Source organism: Mercurialis annua, linkage group LG2 (genome assembly GCF_937616625.2).
Source record: "Mercurialis annua linkage group LG2, ddMerAnnu1.2, whole genome shotgun sequence".
NCBI classification, from domain to species: domain Eukaryota; kingdom Viridiplantae; phylum Streptophyta; class Magnoliopsida; order Malpighiales; family Euphorbiaceae; genus Mercurialis; species Mercurialis annua.
In genome coordinates, this window is record NC_065571.1 from 18,185,667 (window position 1) to 18,207,350 (window position 21,684).

The window sequence follows — 21,684 nt, forward strand, 5'->3', positions numbered from 1 at the left end:
CAGTAAATGTAAGAATGGTGGATGATATGAAGAAAAGTGTAAGGGTAAAATTCAAGTACCCTCAAAATTTAGTAAGGTGATTAGAGAAGTGAAAGTTCTAGAAATACGTCATAAGAATTATCAGAATAGAATAACAGTAATAGAACTGCTATAAACGAAGGAAAAATGTAACGAATATAACAAGTAAAAGACAAGACAAGAGTTGATACTAGTACAAAGAGACCAAGATATTTGAAGACAATTAAAATCAAGATATAAGTGCTAAGGAAGCATAAAGCGAATGGGATGACAGTGAAATTAAAGAATTGACAGTAAGAAGCAGAAGTGTAAAATAGAAAGAAAGCTGATTAACGAGAAAAGTTCTCGAAATAGTTAAATACTAAAGAAGCATGTAGGATTATTATGAGGTCATCTTGAATAAGGAACTATGACGTAAAGGAAAAACATTATTGAATGAAAAGTCAATAAGAGATTCAAGGTAAACTTTCAAAGCGCAATTAGATGAAAGTGAAGGGGATAAGAATATAAGTAATATTAGTGCATAAGAGAGACTATACAAGCCATACGATCAGAAGTAATGTAAATTACGTATCTAAAACTATGGTAAAGAACAAAGGATCACGACCAATAGGACGACGTAAAGTTTTCGATAGCTTAAAGAAGCGAAAGAATAAGAAGTGGGAGATAATGAAGGATGTATCAAGTTTAGCTATGTTAAGAGATAGTAACTGTGCTAGACAGGGTACAAGTTGAAAGAAATTAGTTAATCAGGAGTAAGATGTCAGATAACGGTAGAAAGGAGTAAGCAACGACGATAATCAGTAAGGAAGAAGGATGATATCATTAGATAATAATAAGACTAAAAGTCGTAGGTTGTGATTACGAAAGGAAAATACTCAAAGAGTATAAATAAAGTAAGTACGTTATTAAAGGTGGAATCAACACGTTGTGACCATTCACGTATAAAGAAGATGAGTAACAACCCCATGGCTACTGGAAATGAAATGATGGAACGAAAAATGTTAGACAATGATTAGTAACAATTAGATAGCAATGACGCAAGGACTACGACATCAAGGATACGTCCAAGGTTACTCTATTTTGGGGAAGACAACAAATGAAACGAAAGTAGCAATGAGAAGATTCTCAACTATGCAACAGCAAGAAGCTACTATGAACAAGATAGATAATCGATTAACAATAAGTACAAAGTCATAACTATAAGTGAAAGCTAAGATTTAAAGTAAAAGAAGAAACTAAGTCTGACACGTAGTAATGGACGTCAAGGAAAGTATAAGGACGATTTTAAGATCCCAACAAGTTTTATGAAAATTCGAGGACGAATTTTATTAAGGGGGGAAGAATGTAATACCCCAAAATAATTAATTAGCTAATTGGACCACGTGTCTAATTTTGATTCGCCAGAGTGGCAATATTAGAAGAATTTCTGAAAAGATAAAGTAAATAAGTTTCAAGTAGGTCGGTTTTGGGAAATTGGTTATGTGGAAATCAAGGTTATATTTCAATTCTAAAGTTAGAATTGGAATTAAAAGGAAAAATGTCAAGAAAAGCCCAAAATAAAGAGCAGGGACCAAAGTGGTAATTTAGCCACTTTATGTCAAAAATGGAAATTTATAAGTTTGACGGGAAAGTGTTAATATCGAACTTCGTATTATTTATCGGATATAAATAATACGTATAAGTCGTAATAAAAGAGTTTAACGATTTAGCTATGGACTAAATCGTAAGAAGGAAAAGTTTAAAAGATAAATGATAAGAAATAAAAAGAACAAGGACTCAAGTGAGCTTTTAACCAAATCATATATATTTAAGGAATTATGAATGAAGAAGAAGAATCAGAGTCCAGAAGCTTCAGTCGATCGATTTCCGTCGTTTCGCCGCCGTTTCTCCGTACGACGTCCGATTCACGTGATTTTCGCGGCAATCTCTTCGGAATTCAATCCTCTACTGATCTTGAGCTTCATTTCAAGGTAAAATTTCGGGAATTGGTGCTGAAATTGAGTTATTTGGGCTGTTTTAGTTTAGGAATTGGAATTATGGATTTAAACTTGATTTTAGCGTTTTTGGAGAAACAAAGTTACGGGTTTTGTTGGAAACGGAGAAATTGACATGTATAACAAGTGATAGCATGACGGGAAGCCCGGAAACGTGCAGATTGCACGTGGTGTGCGATCGCACACCCGTGGTGTGCGAACGCACACCTGAGATGGTGTGCGAACGCACACCAGTGGTGTGCGAACGCACACCAGTGGTGTGCGAACGCACACCAGTGAAGGTGTGCGAACGCACACCCACAGTGTGCGGACGCACACCGGTGTGCGAACGCACACCCATGGTGTACGAACGCACACCACCTTGTGCAGACGCGTATTTCATGAGAGACTAAAACAGACTTTTGTCCGAGGGACTGAAATAAACTTAGCTCGACGTTTTACGCGAGTGACGATAATGTAAAGTATTAAAAGAAATATATAACTCTCGGATACAAGAAGTAGTATTTAATACGTCGTGGACACGACTAAGAGTTTCTGAATACGAGAGTAATACAAAGAATGAAACCAATAGTTAAATTATGAAAGTATTATATGTATTAAAGTATAAAGTGCACGTCTAATCAAAAACAATGTACCAGACGTGTCAGCGAATAGTGGAGTCAGTAGAAGCGGACTAGCGGGGGCATACCATCAGATCGATCATATCATTTCTTGGTTTGCGGTCACAGTGAGTTGCACTTTACTTTCGTGTATTATATATTAAAGTTATTTTATATAGATATATATACTGTTTATACGCATCGCATTACCTATAATTGATTGAAATGTTATATGTTTACTTAATTTCTATGTACGAGAACTAGTATGCGATCCGATGAAACTAGCTACCTATTGGGTGTCAATAGGCTGTGTGATCACCAGTATCGAGTCAGTCTAGTATATTTGCATTTAAGAAACGACTTGACACAGCTGGGAGCTGTTGATGATTATAAAATTTATGTGGCTGGGCCACCAGCGAGTTAGACTCGCGATTGATATTTACGATTGGGTATATGATTTAGATACGCAGAGTGAACTCGGCTACGGTGTAGCCTGGAAGTCCCCGTATCTAGTGGCTGGGCCACCAGCGAGTTGGACTCGCAATTGATATTTACGTTTGGATTGAATGATATGTGATTATTCGAGAGATGAGTCGCATGCTAGGATATTAGTTTCGTACGGATCAAATACCTGTTTATATGTTTTACATTAATATTTTCTTGAGATGCGATGCTATGTTTTTATATTAATACCGTTAGTAAATGCAAACTCACTCAGTATTTCCCCAAATACTGACCCCTCACCTTTGATGTCTTTCAGGTTCTTAGCTTGTGGACTTAGCTAGAGACCAATTTTGGAGTGCAGAAGTCATCTGTATATGTTAGTTTATGACTTCTGTTAATGCTGCAGTAGTGGTCCGGTGTCAGCAGAATAGTAGCCTAGTCAGCAGTTTTATTTTGATTGTACATATCGACTGCTGTCTTTGTTTATATGTTTTTGATAGGCTACGTGTTTGTATATGATCCACGGCCCCAGATGCCGGTGTGACAGTTGAGACACTAACTGCTGTGTATAGTACCGCGAGGCCAGTTCGTACAGGGTACGGTAACTAGAGCCCGCGAGATTTTGAAACAGTTAGTGTGTATATTTGGTAATATGTTATATACGAGTATTGGCTTCCGTTGTTTGTTGTTATTTGTTTATTTTATATTTGCGAAAAAAATAAATTGTGATTTTAAGGCTTGCTACGGGTTCCGGAGCTACCACTCCCGTTCCCTAGCGCCGGTCGCGGCTCAATAATTTGGGTCGTGACATCGAACCTCTCATGGCCGAACCACCCCTAGGCCGAGCTTCTTTCTTGCAAAATTTTACCCATGTGCTAATTCTTAGGTTGCAAAAAAAAAAACACCCTTAGGCTGTGGAATTTCTCATCAGCATCAAACTTCACCTAAGTGCCAAACTTCACCGGAACGCCAAATTTCACTTAGGTGTCAAAATTTTAACCTTAGGTACAAATTTCACCTAAAGGCCAAACTTCACCAAGTGGCATATTTCACCCAAGTGTCGAACTTTTAACCTCATCGTCGAATTTCTCCTAAGTATAAAACTTTTAATCTTAGGAACGAATTTCACCTAAGTGCCAAAATTTTAACCTTAGGTACGCAAAAATTGCTGAACTACTCTAGGTAAAAAACTTTGTTATTTTGGCAAGTCATATTCGGCGCAACTATGAAGACAAGAAGCTTGAAGAGACCCTCCTAGATGAGCAAGTCCAAAATTTGAGTAATGAAGGGAAGGACCTTGCCCCCAAGATTGATATTTGTTAGGATGAAATTGTTGAACCCTCTCCAAGAAAGGTTTGGAGTTGGCTTGGCAAAAGGTGTACCTCCGAAAAAACGGTGATCCATCCTCAAGAACGAACTCACTACCAAACAACTCAGTATGATGAATCTTGCAAGGAGTACGCCAAAAAGTGGAAGTTGATCAACGATCTTTTTAGCATAGTCTAGTTTGACATTATTTTGTGGGCTTTGATACTTAGCTATTCTTTTCTGGAACTTTTGGAACAAGGGTATTTAAGCTCAAAAACTTTAGAAATTCGGCCAACTTATCCGAACTAGGGTTGTTTCTTGGTCTTACGTGGTTCAATATTTACTATTATTTTCGCCTTCTTCTTATCCATTTCCTCCCCCCGATGGTGAACCAAGAAACCTAAGAAATTATCCGTCGATCGGCCAGATGTTTACTTAAGTCCGAATGGTATCACTATGTACATATAAGCGCCAATCGGTCCAGAACAAACGGAAAGCCGTCTTGGAGAAGTCCTCTTTTGCAATCGGTACTTGATTTGTACATTGGGTGGGCATCCAAAGACGCTAAGGATGGTATGTCCAGCCACACCTTCTACTCGCATGTCGGCGATCGACATAGGGTACTCATCCCTGGGCGAAGTTAAGTTCAAATTTAAAAAATGCACACTTAAGTGCCGATCTATACCACCAGGTTACCAAATTACATATCTTGATCTGAGCTTATCTTGCACCCGAGCAAAGCCATCCTCTAACTTTCCTGAGGTTACTCGCAAGTCAGTTACTTTCAACAAGTTGGTTGGATCTTGATCTGGATTCTCATAAATGCACCTAGTTGAATACATCTCAGACTTTCCCTCAAGGTCTCTCACCTCACTCTTAATCTTTTGATGCTTATTAATCATCGGGGTTTGGGAGTATGGTAGATCGTCCCTTGCCTCCGAGGGTTACCGCTATCGGCCGATCCGTAGTTACCACAAGTTGTGGAGTGTTGCGGTACCTTGTGCTGAGCGACTGGATATCTTTAACTTGATCATCATACATTAAGGCCTCCAATACATTGCTATTCTCCTCAAAAGGGTTTGGATCGCCTTGTACCACCTCTGCTACACCATCTTCATGCCACATGATTAACATTTGATGCATTGTGGATGGTACACACATGTTTGAATGTATCAAGTCACGGCCGAGTAAGATGTTGTAATTACTCCTTGCATTGACAACGAAGAAACCTTCTTCTGTCTCTACTCGGCCAACTTTTACCTTTAGGATACTATACCCTTCAACTGAAGTCTCAGCACCAGCAAAATCAGTCATGTAAACATCAGTGGGTTCCAATTGGTCTCTCTCGACTCTAATCATTTTCAGCATGCGCGTAGGCAAGATGTTCACCCCAGCTCCGTTATCAATTATAATTTGGTTTAACGCCACCTTGTTAACATTAGCCTTAATATATAGTGGTCGAATGTGCCTTGTCATGCTAGTCGGTGGTTTGTTGAGTGACATCATAGCCGAACTTTTTTCTTCTTTGTTTGGCATCACTACATCTTCATCTAGTATGCCCTTATGGCTATGTTTATTATAAAAAGAGTTGGGAGATTTTCCTAAGTTACCTTTACTTTTAACCTTAGCCTTTAATTTCCCATTAGTATTGGAGACCATCACATCCTTGTAGGAAAATATTTTCGCCACTTCAACTTTTGAGGGAAGTGCCTCCTTTTCCACTAGTTTTTTTTTTACCTTGATCTGAGTACCCTCATCTTTTGGGGGTGGTACCTCCTTTTTTTCAACCCAACTCTTGTGTACTTTTTTAGCCGGTCAGTCTGACCTACATAATTTTAACAAGGTCAGTTGGTTAGGTTGATTGATAGGTTTACCTGGAAATACAAAACGTCTTTGAACCGATGGGATAGTCGCAATCGGCTTCTTACTCTCTGCTTTTGATGTATCAGCCAGTTGTCGAGACTCTTGTCTCAACCTTTGCATTCTCCTCTTTTATGTTTTGCTCATTCGAGGTTTCTCCTCCGTTGGCCGAAACACCCTTCTTAAAACTATAGTTCCAACCAATTGCTTAGGTTAATGTTTTCGCCATTTTCTAGTAGGGGACTTAGGCTTGAATGTTTTTGCATTTGCCCGGGAGTGACATACTGCGAAGCACGTTTTACAAGTTGGGCAAGTTACCTCAGGTGTTTGATCCTAACACATCCTTATCGAGTTCAACTGTACCATGTTTACGGTGATACTCTTAGCTTTGACCTCCTTTTTACTTGGAAGCAACAACTTGCCCTCTTTTTTATTTGAGAATATGGAGCCCCCTTTATTGATCTCGTTGTGACCTCCATAATTCTCTTGGCTCGGTGATTCCTCTAAGCCAAAAGATGTTTGTGGCACCTCTCTTAAACCTGAGGTTGGATCGGCATTATTTTTGCTCAAAATTTGAACCGATCCATATTGTAAGAGGGTAGTTTTTGGTATTTCTCTCAAGTCATTGTTGTGAGTTGTAGCACAATACTCCAAATGCCCCCAAGTATTATCATGAGTCGATTTATTACTATGGTCTACAACACCGTACTTCATATGCCCTGAGTCATTATCGTGAGCTGCAACACCATACTCTGTATACCTCGAAGAATTATTGTGAGTTGCATCACCGTAATTTATACCAAGTGGCTTGATTAGCTGTGTATGATAGTCAACCTTTATTTGCGAGTCGATGCACGCTGGTGTATAGCCAAGATCAACCCTCTTGTTGGTAGTCTCGATAATATCCTGTCCAATTATGACTCTTGACATATTGTCGATTTTGCTTATCATGTTTTCCATGTCCGACGTAATTTCTCTTTGAATGGCCTTTTGTTCGTCTCTGAAGGGTTTCAAGGCTCTCTCCAATTTATCTCCTCCATAATATCCAAGCCGATTTTCACGTGTGATCTCATTTCTCAAAAGATCGGCATGAGTTAGAGATGGCCGAACGGGAGGTACTTCATGCCCATAATCGGCCAGGTCATCTTCATACCTGAGGTTCGAATCCCCATTTGAAGGATCGGTGGGAGGTACCTCTATGATAGGTGCCTTAATTGATGGTACCACAGATTTATCCTTAGCCATAATCTCTTCAATGCCCGAGTCAATGCCGTCAAAAAATGTTTTCTTCCTTTCGGCTAATGAATGACTTATTGATCGGGTGTACATTTGATCGTCTTTTAAGTTACCGATTTTTGTGCTAACCATAAACTGATGTCCCCAGTGGAGTCGCCAAAAGATGTATGCGTGAAAATAATTCCAAGCTCGAATCTTTGAATTTGTAGGTAGGTTCCGTTTAGGTTTGATGTTTTAATCAGTTGTGCTCAAATTCGATTCAAAAGTCACAACTTGTAACTCATGAGTTACCAGGGGTAACCCAAGAATCAAGTCAGGTACAAGTCAATCCGGGAACCTAAGGTCCAGGCAGGATTTACTCGCAAGTAGGTACTAATCCGAGAACCTAGGTTCAATTAGGATCAGTGTCAAGCTATAAGTATTAATTCGGAGGTTAAGGAACCCAAGCAGAATTAATGTCAAATCTACTCCTAAATTAAATTTAATCCGAAGATTAAGATGAAAAACCTGAACTTTGGTTCTTACTTTGTTTGATAATTGATGTGTAACCTTTATTAAATAAAAAATTAACTATTTATAGGGACAACCCCCTAAAATAGAAAAATCTACTCTAATATGACTGAAATTCTAAATAAATAAGAAATAAATAATAGAAATTTTAATCTACTTGGCTAAACAGGCTTCATGCCCGAATAAGCCCAACTCAGCTCATGATCCACGCACTCATAATTCAGCAATATTTTGGACCAGTATAAACAATATTAAACCGTATTGAAAAGTAAAAGTTCAAAACGCACCGAATTGATATATACAGTACGGTTCAAGAGATTTCATTAAAATCTCCTTGATATGATCCGAAAATTTTCCAATCTCTGGATTCTCCAAGACTGTGCACACTCCTAAGTATTTGTCCATTTTTATTTAAGAGAAGAAAATATATGGTAATTTAGAGTACTGTGTAAGGATCCTATAAGTTACATTTGGAAGATCATTTCCATCATTATTTACTTTTACTTTAGTGCCAAAAATTTAATTCATAAAATGTCTTTTTTATTTATCTACAATTATAATCCATTGTTGAAATGTTATATTTTTAAATCGTGTCAGTTTCATTTATTAGATCTTCAAACAAATAATAGTCATTTTAGAATGATGACGTTTTAATTCTTCAAAGAAGTCAGGATAGATTGATATGAATTTAAAATCGGGATATATTTGGCAAATAAACCATAGTAACAACATTTAATGGTCATAGTATCTTTCAATTTTACTTTTGTATTGATAAAAATTTTGCTATTATTTTAGCTCGGTTACTGTTAATTTTTATAATGTGATGTTCTATTGGAGAGAGCTAATTATTTAAATCTACGCATTTGATGTGTTTGTTTACGAGCGATTTTCTCGAATAAAAATATGGTTTTCTTGCAATATTAATTTTTTTATTACAATATATAGTATATAGCTTGTTTTGAATATACTAATTGGCTAGTAAATGATAAGCTATTGTAAAAAAAAATTCGACAAAAAATAGAGATAAAACATTATCGATGATAATGATATGAAATTGAAAAATTACAAAATATTGACTAAGTATCACAATATTCTCTGCAAGTAACTGATTTAAATTCAATTAAGTATTAGGCTAAAAGTGTATTTAATTAAGATCATATAATATTTTGTTATTATAAATGGAATTTGAATTGTTCAATTTTTTTTAACGGAGATATATTAATGAAAAACAGTACAGTCTAAACGCTAACAAGAGAAAATCTTAAGTAAGGATACAATGTTTTATTTGTTGGGCCCATTTGTGAGCTTCGGAATTCTGGATTCGTGGCACGTACTGGAAAAAGACCTCTGTGAAGGATGTTTTCAGACGCCAAATATCTTCGCAAATACCCCTTAATGCAGAGATTGTACATTGTCCTGAGTTGACAATGTTGGATACTTGGAGGGCATCACCTTCAAATATGGCTTTATTCCATCCACGAGAAATGGACCAATTCATTGCTTCCCTCAAAGCTAGCATCTCCAATATGCCTGGATCCCATATAAATTGGAATGTAGCCGAGAATTTACCTTTCTGCATATCGCTCGCATCTTTGGCAATAATACCAGGAAAACCCTTCTTTCTCTGGACATCTACAGCAGCATCATAGTTGATTTTCATAAAGCCCGGAGGTGTAGCCCTAACTGTCATTTGACCTTGCTGCTCTTGGGAAACATGTCTTCTATCCCTCTCTGTTAGTTCCTGGGACTGCTTGAATTCTTCTGCGTCCGCTAGGATTAGTCGAATGGTCTCTGTTGCTGTTAACTGCACATCATTGAAAATCTTACTGTTTCTTTGTTTCCAAATATGCCAAAGGGTGAAGCAGTACAAAGGGACGGCCTCCATGTTATCATCTATTTCCTGCAGCTTTGTGATTGTAGATTTCCAGTGGGTTGCAAAATCTGTCGTTGGGCCCCATGATGATCGGAAGTTGAGTGGACTTTGGAACCAAACCTGTCGGGCCGCCGGGCATAAATAAAGCAGATGCATAAGAGTTTCATGAGCTCCACAAAATTTGCACTCTGAGGGCGTGCGAAGTCTTTGTTGGAGAGCTGCACCCGAAGGTAAACCGTCATGTATACATCGCCAAACAAAAACTTTAATTTTGTTTGGGACAGGCAGTTTCCACAGCATTTTCCAGTCTGATTTAGCTAGGTGAGGAATGAGAGACTGGTAACCTCTGAAGCCATTATTCAGAGCTATGAAATAACCTGATTTAACCGTGTAGTTGCCATCTGGACTATATTGCCATATCAATTTATCTTCATGGGGCCAATATGGAAGCGGAAGTGCCAGAATTTTGGTCGCATCTTCTCTGTCAAACATCTCCATGATCAATTCTGATTTCCAATTTCTAGTTATTGGGTTAATAAGGCTAGCGATATCTACAGGGTTTGCTTGAGTTTGAGAAGGCATTCTCGGCAAAAATGGAAAGACCCCCGGAATCCAAGGATCCTTATAACAATTTAATGAATTCCCACTATTGATTTGCCACCGCAAACCTTAAGTTAGCAGATCTCTCCCCCAAAGTAAACTTCTCCAGCCCCACGAGGGTCTTCCTGTGAGTCTACCTTGTAGAATAGTGGTGTTTGGAAAATATCGGCTCTGGAATACTTTATAGAGCATACTCTGAGGGTTTTGCATAATTCTCCAAAACTGTTTTGCAAGAAGGGCTTGATTGAAGCTTTCTATGTCTTTAAATCCTAAGCCTCCTTCCCACTTGCGGTGCCTCATTTTGTTCCACGCAATCCAGCATATTTTGTTTTCATTCGTTTTTTGGCCCCACCAGAATTGTCTCACTAGTTGATGGATTCTATGACAGAGCGATTTTGGCAGCATGAAGCACATCATTGCATATATTGGAATAGCCGTAGCCACTGCCTTAATCAAAATTTCTTTTCCTGCTGATGAGAGAAACTTTTCCTTCCAGCCATCTAATTTGCTTGATATGATGGATATGATGTTAGCAAATGTTTATTTTTTGGATCTTAGTATCTGGAATGGGAGTCCCAAATATTTTTCTTGAACTGATTGCTGGGGTATGCCAAGCATTGCTGTAAATAGGGCTCGTTGATTTATGTCAATATTAGCACTAAAGAAGACCGCTGATTTTTTGTAGTTGATAAATTGTCCACTTCGCTGCCCATATCTGTTGAGAAGCTGATGTATGTTGCTGATGTCTGGTAGAGTTACTTTTGAAAATATGATTGTGTCATCTGCAAACTAAAGGTGGGTGATTTCTGGGCATCGACAGTTTAATTTAATACCTTGCAGAGATTTCGCTATAATTGCTGAGTTTATAATCTGTGTTAAGCCTTCTGAACAGAGAACATACAACAGGGGAGAGAGTGGGTCTCCTTGTCGAATACCTCGCGTTGGATGGAAATACCCGTGGCTTGTACCATTGATACGTATAGAATAAGTGACCGAGTGGATGCATTCCATAACCCAAGTAATGAATAGAGAGTGGAACCCCCACGCATGTAATATGGATCTGATGTAGTTCCATTCCAGCCTATCATAGGCTTTGCATGTCAAGCTTGAGGGCCATAAAATGAGTGTTGCCAGTGGTTTTAGTCTTAAGATAATGAAGAATTTCATGTGCCAGCAGTATGTTATCAGATATGGAGCGACCCTTAGTGAAAGCATTTTGGTTTTGTGAAACAAGCATTGGAATGATATGTTGAAGTCTGGAAGTGAGGATTTTTGAAATAATTTTATAGAAAACAGTGCAGAGGCTAATGGGTCGAAAGTCTGAAACTGTAGTTGGTTTTTTAAGTTTGGGAATCAGGGCAATAGTGGTATGATTCAAGCTTTTAAGCATATGCCCATGTTGGAAAAAATGTGTAATGGCTCTTGTTATGTCATGTTTAATGAGGTACCAGTAGTGATGAAAAAACAAAGAAGTGAATCCATCAAAGTGCTAAATTTATCGAAAATGTAGCCATTTCTATCTCTTGGGGAGTTACTGGTTTGCAAAGTGCTAAATTCATATCTAAAGAGACTGTAGTTGTAAATGGATCAATTACCTCTCTTGTGTTCGAGATGATAGAAGTTGTGAATTGCTCTTTGAAATGATCCAGGATAAGCTGTTGTATTGCAGTTGGGTTTGTCTGCCAGTTCCCTTGTGAATCATTAAGACCAGTTATTGTGTTTATACGTCGACGATGCACGGTGGTTGCATGAACGTACTTGGTGTTTTTATCTCCTTTTTGTAACCAGAATTGTCTTGATTTTTGTTTCCAAAATGTCTCCTCTTGCTTTCTGGCGAGATAAAGTTCTTGTTCCAAAAATTGTTCAATTGAATTATGATTAATTTTATTTTATTTATTCATCCATCTTGACAAAGTGCTTTTAATGTGTATTTTGACAGTTTGTTTTCTACTTCAGCCACATATCAACTATTTCATCTTTAGATTCAAATTTAATTGCAAAATTAAAGATGAAAATTCCATCATATAAACTTCAAATTTCTACCGAATTAGACGATCTACAAAAAAATATCAGATTTTGTAAAAGCAGCAAATTTAGAAATTTATATTTATTAAATGAAAAATGAAGATAAAAGAAAACAAAATCACCACCGATCTTGAAGAGTATGCTTTTTTTTTTTGCTATGACAACAGTAAATAAGATTCTTTTTTGGCCGCGGGAACGATAAATAGTTTAGAGTATATTTTTTCTCTTCTACAAGCCATTTTTCATTTAAAAAAATGTTAAATACCACAGTTACATTAAGGAATTCGGCAAAATAGCCCCGTAACTTCGGGAGAAGGGGTGCCGGAGTTAATAAATGTACTGGAACGAAAGCGAAAGAAAATCAGAAACCTTATACATTCACACTTTTATATTAATGATGCCCTAATCAAAAGGTACGTTCAATGTCATGGTCCCGCGTCATAGACCGAGTTATAGGATGATTAAATCACCTTGTAATCTAGAGAACAAGGTTTGCTTAGATTGTTTTCTTTCTTATTCACCTATTTTTATTGAACAAAGTGAAGGAATTAAGGGCTCATTAGGAGAGAATCGTAGGATCTCTTTTAAAAACTTTTGATGAAATGTGTTTTACTTCTCTTATTTCATGTTGAAGTTTAAATACAGATATATTTAATAACTAACAATACATAACTAATGTAAAACATCATATTAAATCAAAGATAACTACCTTAAGATATAAATGCAATAACTGAACAAATTACTTAAAATACATCATCTATATCTATACTATAATATAATCTTGAACTCCAAATTAATTTTGACAAGTGGATCGACTACGAATTGCCATGTGGCAATTACTCATTTAAAATTATTATTTTATTAAAAAATCTAATAATTAATATTTTTTAAGTTATAAAATATGAAAAGTTAAAACTTGCAATAATTAAATTTGTTTCATAACTTATAAATATTAATAGTATAGAAAAACTCTTAAGATTATATAACTTATAAACATGAAGAAAAAAAACTCTTCAAATTTCATCGCCATCAAATTTATAAAATTCTATAAGTCTAAATTTAAATTAAATTAAATTAAATTTTTTTATTTTTAATATATAATAATATAAAAAATATTTTATTTCTCATAATTTAAAAATACATCCCATTGAATATTACATATTTTAAAATAATATTATAAGAATTAAAAAATTAAATTATGAGAACTAAAATACTTTTATTTCATTATATGCTAAAATCTATACTATAATATAATCTTGAACTCCAAATTAATTTTGACAAGTGGATCGACTACGAATTACCATGTGGAAATTACTCATTTAAAATTATTATTTTATTAAAAAATCTAATAATTAATATTTTTTAAGTTATAAAATATGAAAAGTTAAAACTTGCAATAATTAAATTTTTTTCATAACTTATAAATATTAATAGTATAGAAAAAGTCTTAAGATTTTATAACTTATAAACATGAAAAAAGAAACTCTTCAAATTTCATCACCATCAAATTTATAAAATTCTATAAATCTAAATTTAAATTAAATTAAATTAAATTTTTTTATTTTTAATATATAATAATATAAAAAATATTTTATTTCTCATAATTTAAAAATACATCCCATTGAATATTACATATTTTAAAATAATATTATAAGAATTAAAAAATTAAATTATGAGAACTAAAATACTTTTATTTCATTATATGCTAAAAATATGAATAATTTTCAAACTAAATTTAGTAAATTAAAATTTAAAGTCATAAAATTTTATAAATGTGATGGTTATAAAATTTGAAAAGTTTCTATTTTTGTTTATAAGTTATAAAATATTAAGAATTTTTAAATATTATTATCATTTATAGGTTATGAAACCAAATGTATTAATTTTTTTTGTCTTTTCATATTTTTAAAAATAAGTTTTGTATAACATCTAACTTTTTATATATTTCAATTAATTACAACTTATTTGTCATGAAATATATAAGTGTATATATATATATATATATATATATATATATATAAATTCATGCACACATATTTAATTATAAACAAACATGGTTTTCTAGAGTTATTTTTATATCTATTTCTTTCTATTTTTTCATACTTGATATTGTCTCATGCAACTTTTTCCCACAATAAAAGAGTTTTTAATCATTCATAATGAAGAACGCTTGGAGTAAGTATCGTCTATCTTTTTGAAATTGTTTAGTTTATGTGTATGGCTGTTGTTGTTGTTGTGTTTTAATTTATTTTAGTGACATGTGACCTAACTTGCTAAAGAATTCAAAGAAACGAGGATTGAATCCCATTGGAATATATATATTTTAGACATGAACCATACAATCGTAATTATATAATTTCAATGATAATGTTGATTTTATGAGGTTCATCAAAATAATTTAACATAAAAGATTTTATGTTTTGCATTGAATTGATTTAAGGTTGACAATTATTTTCCATCAAATGTCTTTTTTATTCATTTATATGACACATCTCTTATTTTTTTTAATTATATTAAAAAAACGTACGTTAATAAAAAATTGATTATGAATTTTAAATTTTTAATTATAATATCATTATTTATATGTTATGAAATATGAAATATTTTTAAAATTAATTAAAAGTAATTAAATTTTAATCTTATTAATTTTTTTGTTGTTTTGGTTATAAAATTTAATGAAATTTAGTTAAAATTTAATGAAATTTCCTTAAAGTTTATGAGTAGTTCTAATTTACGTTTAAAAGGTATGAAATATGATAAATTTTTATTAATGTATTAAATATATGAAATTTGAAATTTTTTTATTATATTGAAAACTTATGAAATTTATCATGTTTAAAAATTATGTATATAGAGAATATTTTTTAAAATTATTAAAATAACCCGCGCAACGCGCGGGCATCGATCTAGTAATTAAATAATACATTATTCTGAATCAACACTTGTCTTCTTCTTATTAATTCCATGAGTAAACCTCTTATAAGCTTGAGCATATAAACGTGAACCCCTAACATTAGTCTCACGTGCTTGACCTCATGCGCGAAGTCTGGATAATGGTGTAGGACGCCTGCACCATCTTCCCATGAAGCATCAGCAGGGAAAGGACCCTCCCAATGTATGAAGATATATGTTTGTCTAGATTTCAGTCAACTATCTAAGATGGCTTAAGGAGTGGGTCGAACTTCACCACGAGAAAGAACCGGTAAAGTGGAAGTAATAACGGCAACACTATTACCATGAAACTTATTAAACAAGAAACATGGAAGACATGATGGAGTTTGGATGTGTCAGGAAGTTGGAGACGGTAAGCCACTTGACCAATTCGTGCAAGTACACAAAATGTTCCTTAATAACAGGATGCCAACTTGCGATGACTCTGAGAAGCAAAAGAAATTTGCCGATAAGGCTGCAATTTGAGTAGAACCATATCGCCGCAATTTGAGTAGAACCATATCGCCGACAATGAACTCAAGTTCCCAATGACGAGAATCATATTATAGCTTCATGTGATTCTGAGCTGCCAACAAACGATCATAAAGATCTTGTAAAACATAATCTCGATTACGTAGTTCACAATCGATCGCTTCAATGCGCGAAGCTCTTTGACAATAAGACATCAACCTGGCAAGAGATCGGCCGTATACAGCCTCAAAAGGATTAGCCTTTAGGGAGGAATGAAAACTAAAATTGTAAGAGAACTCAGTCCAAGACAGCCAAAGCAAACATTTTTACGAACGATCTCCACCCCAGCGAAGCTACAAAGATACATTATTAAAAATTTCAGTTTGACCATCGGATTATAGAAGGGTAAGCGGACGTATATGATATCTGAGTTCCACTATGACAAAAACATTCATGCCGAAATGTACTTGTAAAAGTAACTTGTCGATAAGTAACGATAAACTCCTACAACATATGTAGCTTAAAAATATTGCCAAAAACATAACCGAGCAACGGTATGAGCAAGAGGCACAAAATGTGTATATTTTGGGAAACAATTAACGACGATTAAGACAACATTTTTACCATAAGAAGGAAGTCCCTCCAATTTGTTCTTTTGAAAAACTCCGCAAGAACGAACAAAATTATGAACCATTTTCTATACCCTTCTAATAAAAATCAGCATGAAGCCTTTTCAAGGGTTTTTGATACCATTCATGATTGGTTAAGAACAACAAAGATATCTAATAAAATTATAGGAGAGTCATAAGAAAAGTAAACTCGTCCTTTGAAGAAAAATAATCCATCATGAAAATTTTAAGGACCACTTGCTTCACCATTTTGAACATTTGCAACAATTTACTGTAAAATTGGCAAAGTTATGATCTCAGATCGAATAACATCAAATAAACCTAATTGTGGAATGAAGATAGCCGTAGTACTACCCTTTTTAGATTGGCGAGACAATGCGTCTGTAACTATATTTCCTTTTCAGCACGATAATCCAATAAACAAAATCAAAACCCATAGTTTACCAACCTAACGTTGTTTGGAGATGTAACAGTTCACTGTTTTAAGAGAAATTTGGGACTATAATGATCAGTCTCGACAAGAAAATGCCTTCCCCGTAAATAAGGTCTTCAATGCAAGTTTGCCTTAGCCAACCCAATTAATTCCTTATTGTAAGACGATAAACAATGATGGCGGTCTGCTAGTGGACGACTGAAAAACGACAGTTTACTATCTTGCCACAATACTGCTTAAATACCCGTGTCTGAAGCATCGTATTCCTGCAATGAATATTTTGTTAATATTTTGTAGTACGAGAACCAAAGTTTTTGTATTGCGAGAACCAGAGTTATCGTCATTGATGTTTTGAGCTTTGCAAAAGTTTGGGATGCCTCATCACTCTATAGAAAAGGAATAATTCTAGAGAAAGGATGTCAATGTTGCTGCAATAATCCCAAAATTTTGAACAAACTTGCGGGAATAGCCTGTTAGTTGGCTGTGGCCATCTTTGCATTGTAGAAATTTTATTGTTATTAGCAGCCGCGACATTTGAGATATGATATGCCTAATATAAGATATCTTAGATTGAGAAATCAAACACTTGGATTGTTTGAGGAAGAGGCTATGTTGCCGAAGAAGAGAAAACACAATTTTGCAGATGGTGCATGTATTAAGTGTTAGTGATATGTACTAGGTCAATCATGTTTGACCATGTTTTGACTGTATTATTTTGTTATTTATTGATTGGCAATTTTATCATTTTATATTAATGATTAAAATACTTGAATGGTTAATTCTTTCTAAGGTCATCAAGTATGTGACTTGATAGTAAAACTCTTAGGTTTAATAAAAGAATTATATACCATCTATCCCTAGTCTTAATACAACATTGAGACTAGTATGATGTTGACTGATGATTATGTTTTACTAATCATGTATATGAGATATTAAGTCAAATCATAGGTGCTATTTGAGAAATAAGACACTGGATGACCCACTGTGAGAATACTACATAGATCACTGTCATAAGTAATTCTCATTACAGTTCTATTAGTATAATCCTTTGACCTTGAAATCATCATGGATTTCTACATAGCTATTTCATATTTTCATACAGTCTTACATTATCTTTAACAGGATAATGGAATAGATTGTCATTGGATATGAAAGTAACTATGTGAGAAATGTGAGTGACTGAGAAGGAATTTGTCCCTCATTTATTTGAGTAAGATATCTATGGGCCCCTTGAAGAAGATAGACTGAAGGAAATGCATGGCCATGCTAATTGATAAGGATTTATCATTTTCAGTCTACTTAGAGTCAAGAAACTAATGATTGAATATTATAAGGATGACAGGACTATGTCTTATATTCAATCTGGATATCGAGTGACAAAGGGATTAAAATATTATTGTAAATGGTTAAATCGGATTATCGATATTCGTATAACTTGGGTAGTCATAATGTCTTGCTAGAGGCCACTTATGACTTGTGGGCTGAAATAGGGATTTCGAGCCTACTGCCAATGTTATATGAACCTACAGGGTCGCACACTAAGAACAGGCCCAAAACAGTTATGGGTTGTACAAGCCCAATGTGATTAAGTGATTAATTATATATATATATAATTCGTAATATATATATCAATAAATATATATTAATTCGAAATTTAAGGATAAGTGTTTTCCTTAATTTATTATTTTTGGAAGATAATAAATATAGTAATTAATATATATGGATAATTATCAAAAAGGAGTTTTTGATAAACATAAACTTGTAGAATTGCAATGAGATTGAAATTCGAATTTGTCTCAAACCCTAGTGTTGTTTATCACTATAAATACACATTAAGCAATTGGTTTGAGAATCACGAAATTCATTATTCACTAAATCTCTAAAATTTGAAATTGCTTGTGAAGCAATAGTGCTAGCACACAAGCACTAGTTTTGGCTAAGGTCTGTTCGTGTGGATACTCGTAGAGGACGCGTTCTTTTGGAGGCGTTTCTGATCCGAGGCCAGGTATCACCAAAGTGAACCAACTCCTTCCTTCCTACATTGCTGTTGAATTTGACATACAAGTAAGTAATTATTCTGTTAATTCGAATTACATGGATCTTGGTTTGGGTTTTTAGATAAATTTTTGAAATTTCGCTGCGTTATGAACCTATAAAACCCAACAGTGGTATCGGAGCTGCTTGTAATTTGATTAATAAGATTCTGAGTATGTATGTGATATATTCTTATTGTATGTTCTGTTTTGAAAAAGGGGTTGTTTTTCCAAACGGTTCTTGAAGGAATTATAATTCGTTGTAATTTTACATAAAACGTTTATGTGATTAATTGTATGAAAAACAGTATGAAGGATTAATTTGATTAATCGTTTAATGTGATTAAAACTTCGAATATACTGTTCTAAATTAATATTACGTTTTAATTTGATTAAAGGTTTCGTAGTATTAATGTTCATACGAATTGATAAGAAAAGGGGAAACAGAATAATAAAACTGTTTTTGAATAAGGATTAGTAAACTGTTTATGAAACTGTTTTAATTCTATTAAGAAAACTGTTTTTGAATAGGATTAGTAGACTGTTTGTGAAACTGGTTTTAATTCTATTAGTAATTCTGTTTTGAATAGGAGTAGTAAACTGTTTGTGAAACTGTTTTGACTCTATTAGTAATTCTGTTTTAAATAGGATTAGTAAACTGTTTGTGAAACTGTTTTAATTCTATTGATAAAACTGTGTTTAATTATGTTATGAACATAATTTATAAAACTGTATTTAATTCTGCTATGAGCCGAATTAATGAAACTGTTGTTATTTAAGTGTTAAATAAATTGTTTCTGAACAGTTTTTAAGATGTAGTAATTAGGGTTTTGGGGTTATTTTAATCTGTTTTAAACATATTAAAATAAACCGTAATCAGTTAAGATTATTGATTTCGGATAAAGAAATTTTAATTCTGTTAAGAGTAACATATGAGAAAAATTTATGGACCCGCTAGTCGGTTAGTGGGACTGTTTTTTAGAAGTAACCAAATTGCCATCTAATATAGGACTTATAGCTGTGTTTAAAGCTAATAACCTTCATTGTTCTTAGCTTTTGGCCTATATAAATAAGAATCAAATCCTTTCTAATGCACAAATTGATAAATATATAAATTATTTTAAAAATTGTTAGTGGGTTGTCGTAAATTTCTATATGAACTTTAAAACTTATCAAGCTATCCTGTTTGTGGCTTTCAAAATTCAAAAAAATTATTTTCATTCTTTGTTTATCAAATAATTTTATTTGTGGCGTTATTAAGAAGTCAAAGTGTTGTTTTAATTATTTAATCATAATTCAATTGATAAAGTGAATAGTTAACCTTACTTCAATATTAAAAGATCCAAAACTATTTCAATTTATTGAAGGGTGTAGATTTGCATTTCAACTCTTTAGCTATTGGGGAAGTGTATAATTTTTAAATTGATAATTTTCATCTCTGTTTATGAGGAATGCAACTTGTTTGTACCATAGACTGGACACCTTTCTTGAGTTGATTTGGAACCCCTATCAATGCATTGGCATACCGACTAGCGGGACCACCGCCTGGGGCTCTGCCCCCGGGCCCCGCCAGGGGCGCTGCCCCTTGGACCCCGCTTGGGGCGCTGCCCCCAGACCCCGCCAAGGGGCCGCGCCCCTTGGACCCCGCTGATACACCCCATTAAGGACCGTTATCCTTTTAAACCGGCGTGTTTTTGTCATGTATTTTATTTTAATACTTTAATGATAAATTTTAAATATGATTTAAATTATCATGAATAACATATTTATATGATTGTTGTTAAATATGATTTAAAATAGTAAAATAATATGTTTTTAATGTTTATCTTATTGGTTATATGCTTTGCATGATTATTTTATATGTGATAAGATAGGATAACTAAATAGGATAAATAACAAACCCTTATTTAATATTAAGTCTTCAATATACCTCCCATTGTAATAACACTTATCAAGACTTAGATTGCTATGTATAGGCTATGCCAAAGCATGATGTATAAAGTCATCTAAGTAAGATAAGTTGGATAAAAGTGATATCCATATGTTTGATTTGGTTAGACTTAACTAGGTTATCAAAATAGTTTTGAACCTAGGGTATATGATAGAATATCAAGATTACATGTGATGTTAATATTCTATGTTCAAGAATTGCATGAGATGTAATTGGTAAAGTGTTACCTATCTAAATAAACCACACTTAAAGTGATAAGCCAAAGCTTACTTGAAGTAGGGTGAAATATGGATCTTGTCCCACTATTATTTTTCAATTGTTGAAATTAACATTAAGGGTTTTTATATGAATTATGGATATATGTTGTGGGAATTTTATTGTGCCTTTTATTAAATGCTACTTGTATATTTATTGTTGTACAGATGGCTACAAACACTACACATACTTTATCAGTGCGATCAATCCTTGAGAAGGATAAGCTCAATGGCACTAACTTTCTGGACTGGTACAGAAATCTGAGAATTGTTCTTAGGCAAGAAAGAAAGGAATATATCCTTGATCAACCCCTCCCTGAGGAACCAGCTCCTGCTGCTACTAGAGCTCAAAGGGATGCTTATACGAAGCATCTCAATGACTCTACTGATGTCACTTGCATTATGCTTGGATGCATGGAGAATGAACTCCAAAAGCAAATGATGGAATTGGATGCGAACACCATGATTACTGATCTCATGGAAATGTTCCAAGAGAGAGCAAGAATTGAAAG

General features: G+C 34.2%; 1 protein-coding gene across 1 annotated transcript; it reads right to left on the reverse strand.

The window, feature by feature from the left end:
- Positions 1-9,233: 9,233 nt before the first annotated feature.
- On the reverse strand, positions 9,234-10,427 carry LOC126668311 (uncharacterized). The gene has a single exon (XM_050361515.1). It carries the CDS (start codon positions 10,425-10,427, stop codon positions 9,234-9,236), a length of 1,194 nt encoding a protein of 397 aa, XP_050217472.1.
- Between the last annotated feature and the right edge of the window lie 11,257 nt (positions 10,428-21,684).

What these genes read in the sequence shown, in the direction of transcription:
- LOC126668311 (XM_050361515.1), bottom strand. Translation starts at nt 10,427, where the DNA reads ATGCCTTCTCAAACTCAAGCAAACCCTGTAGATATCGCTAGCCTTATT.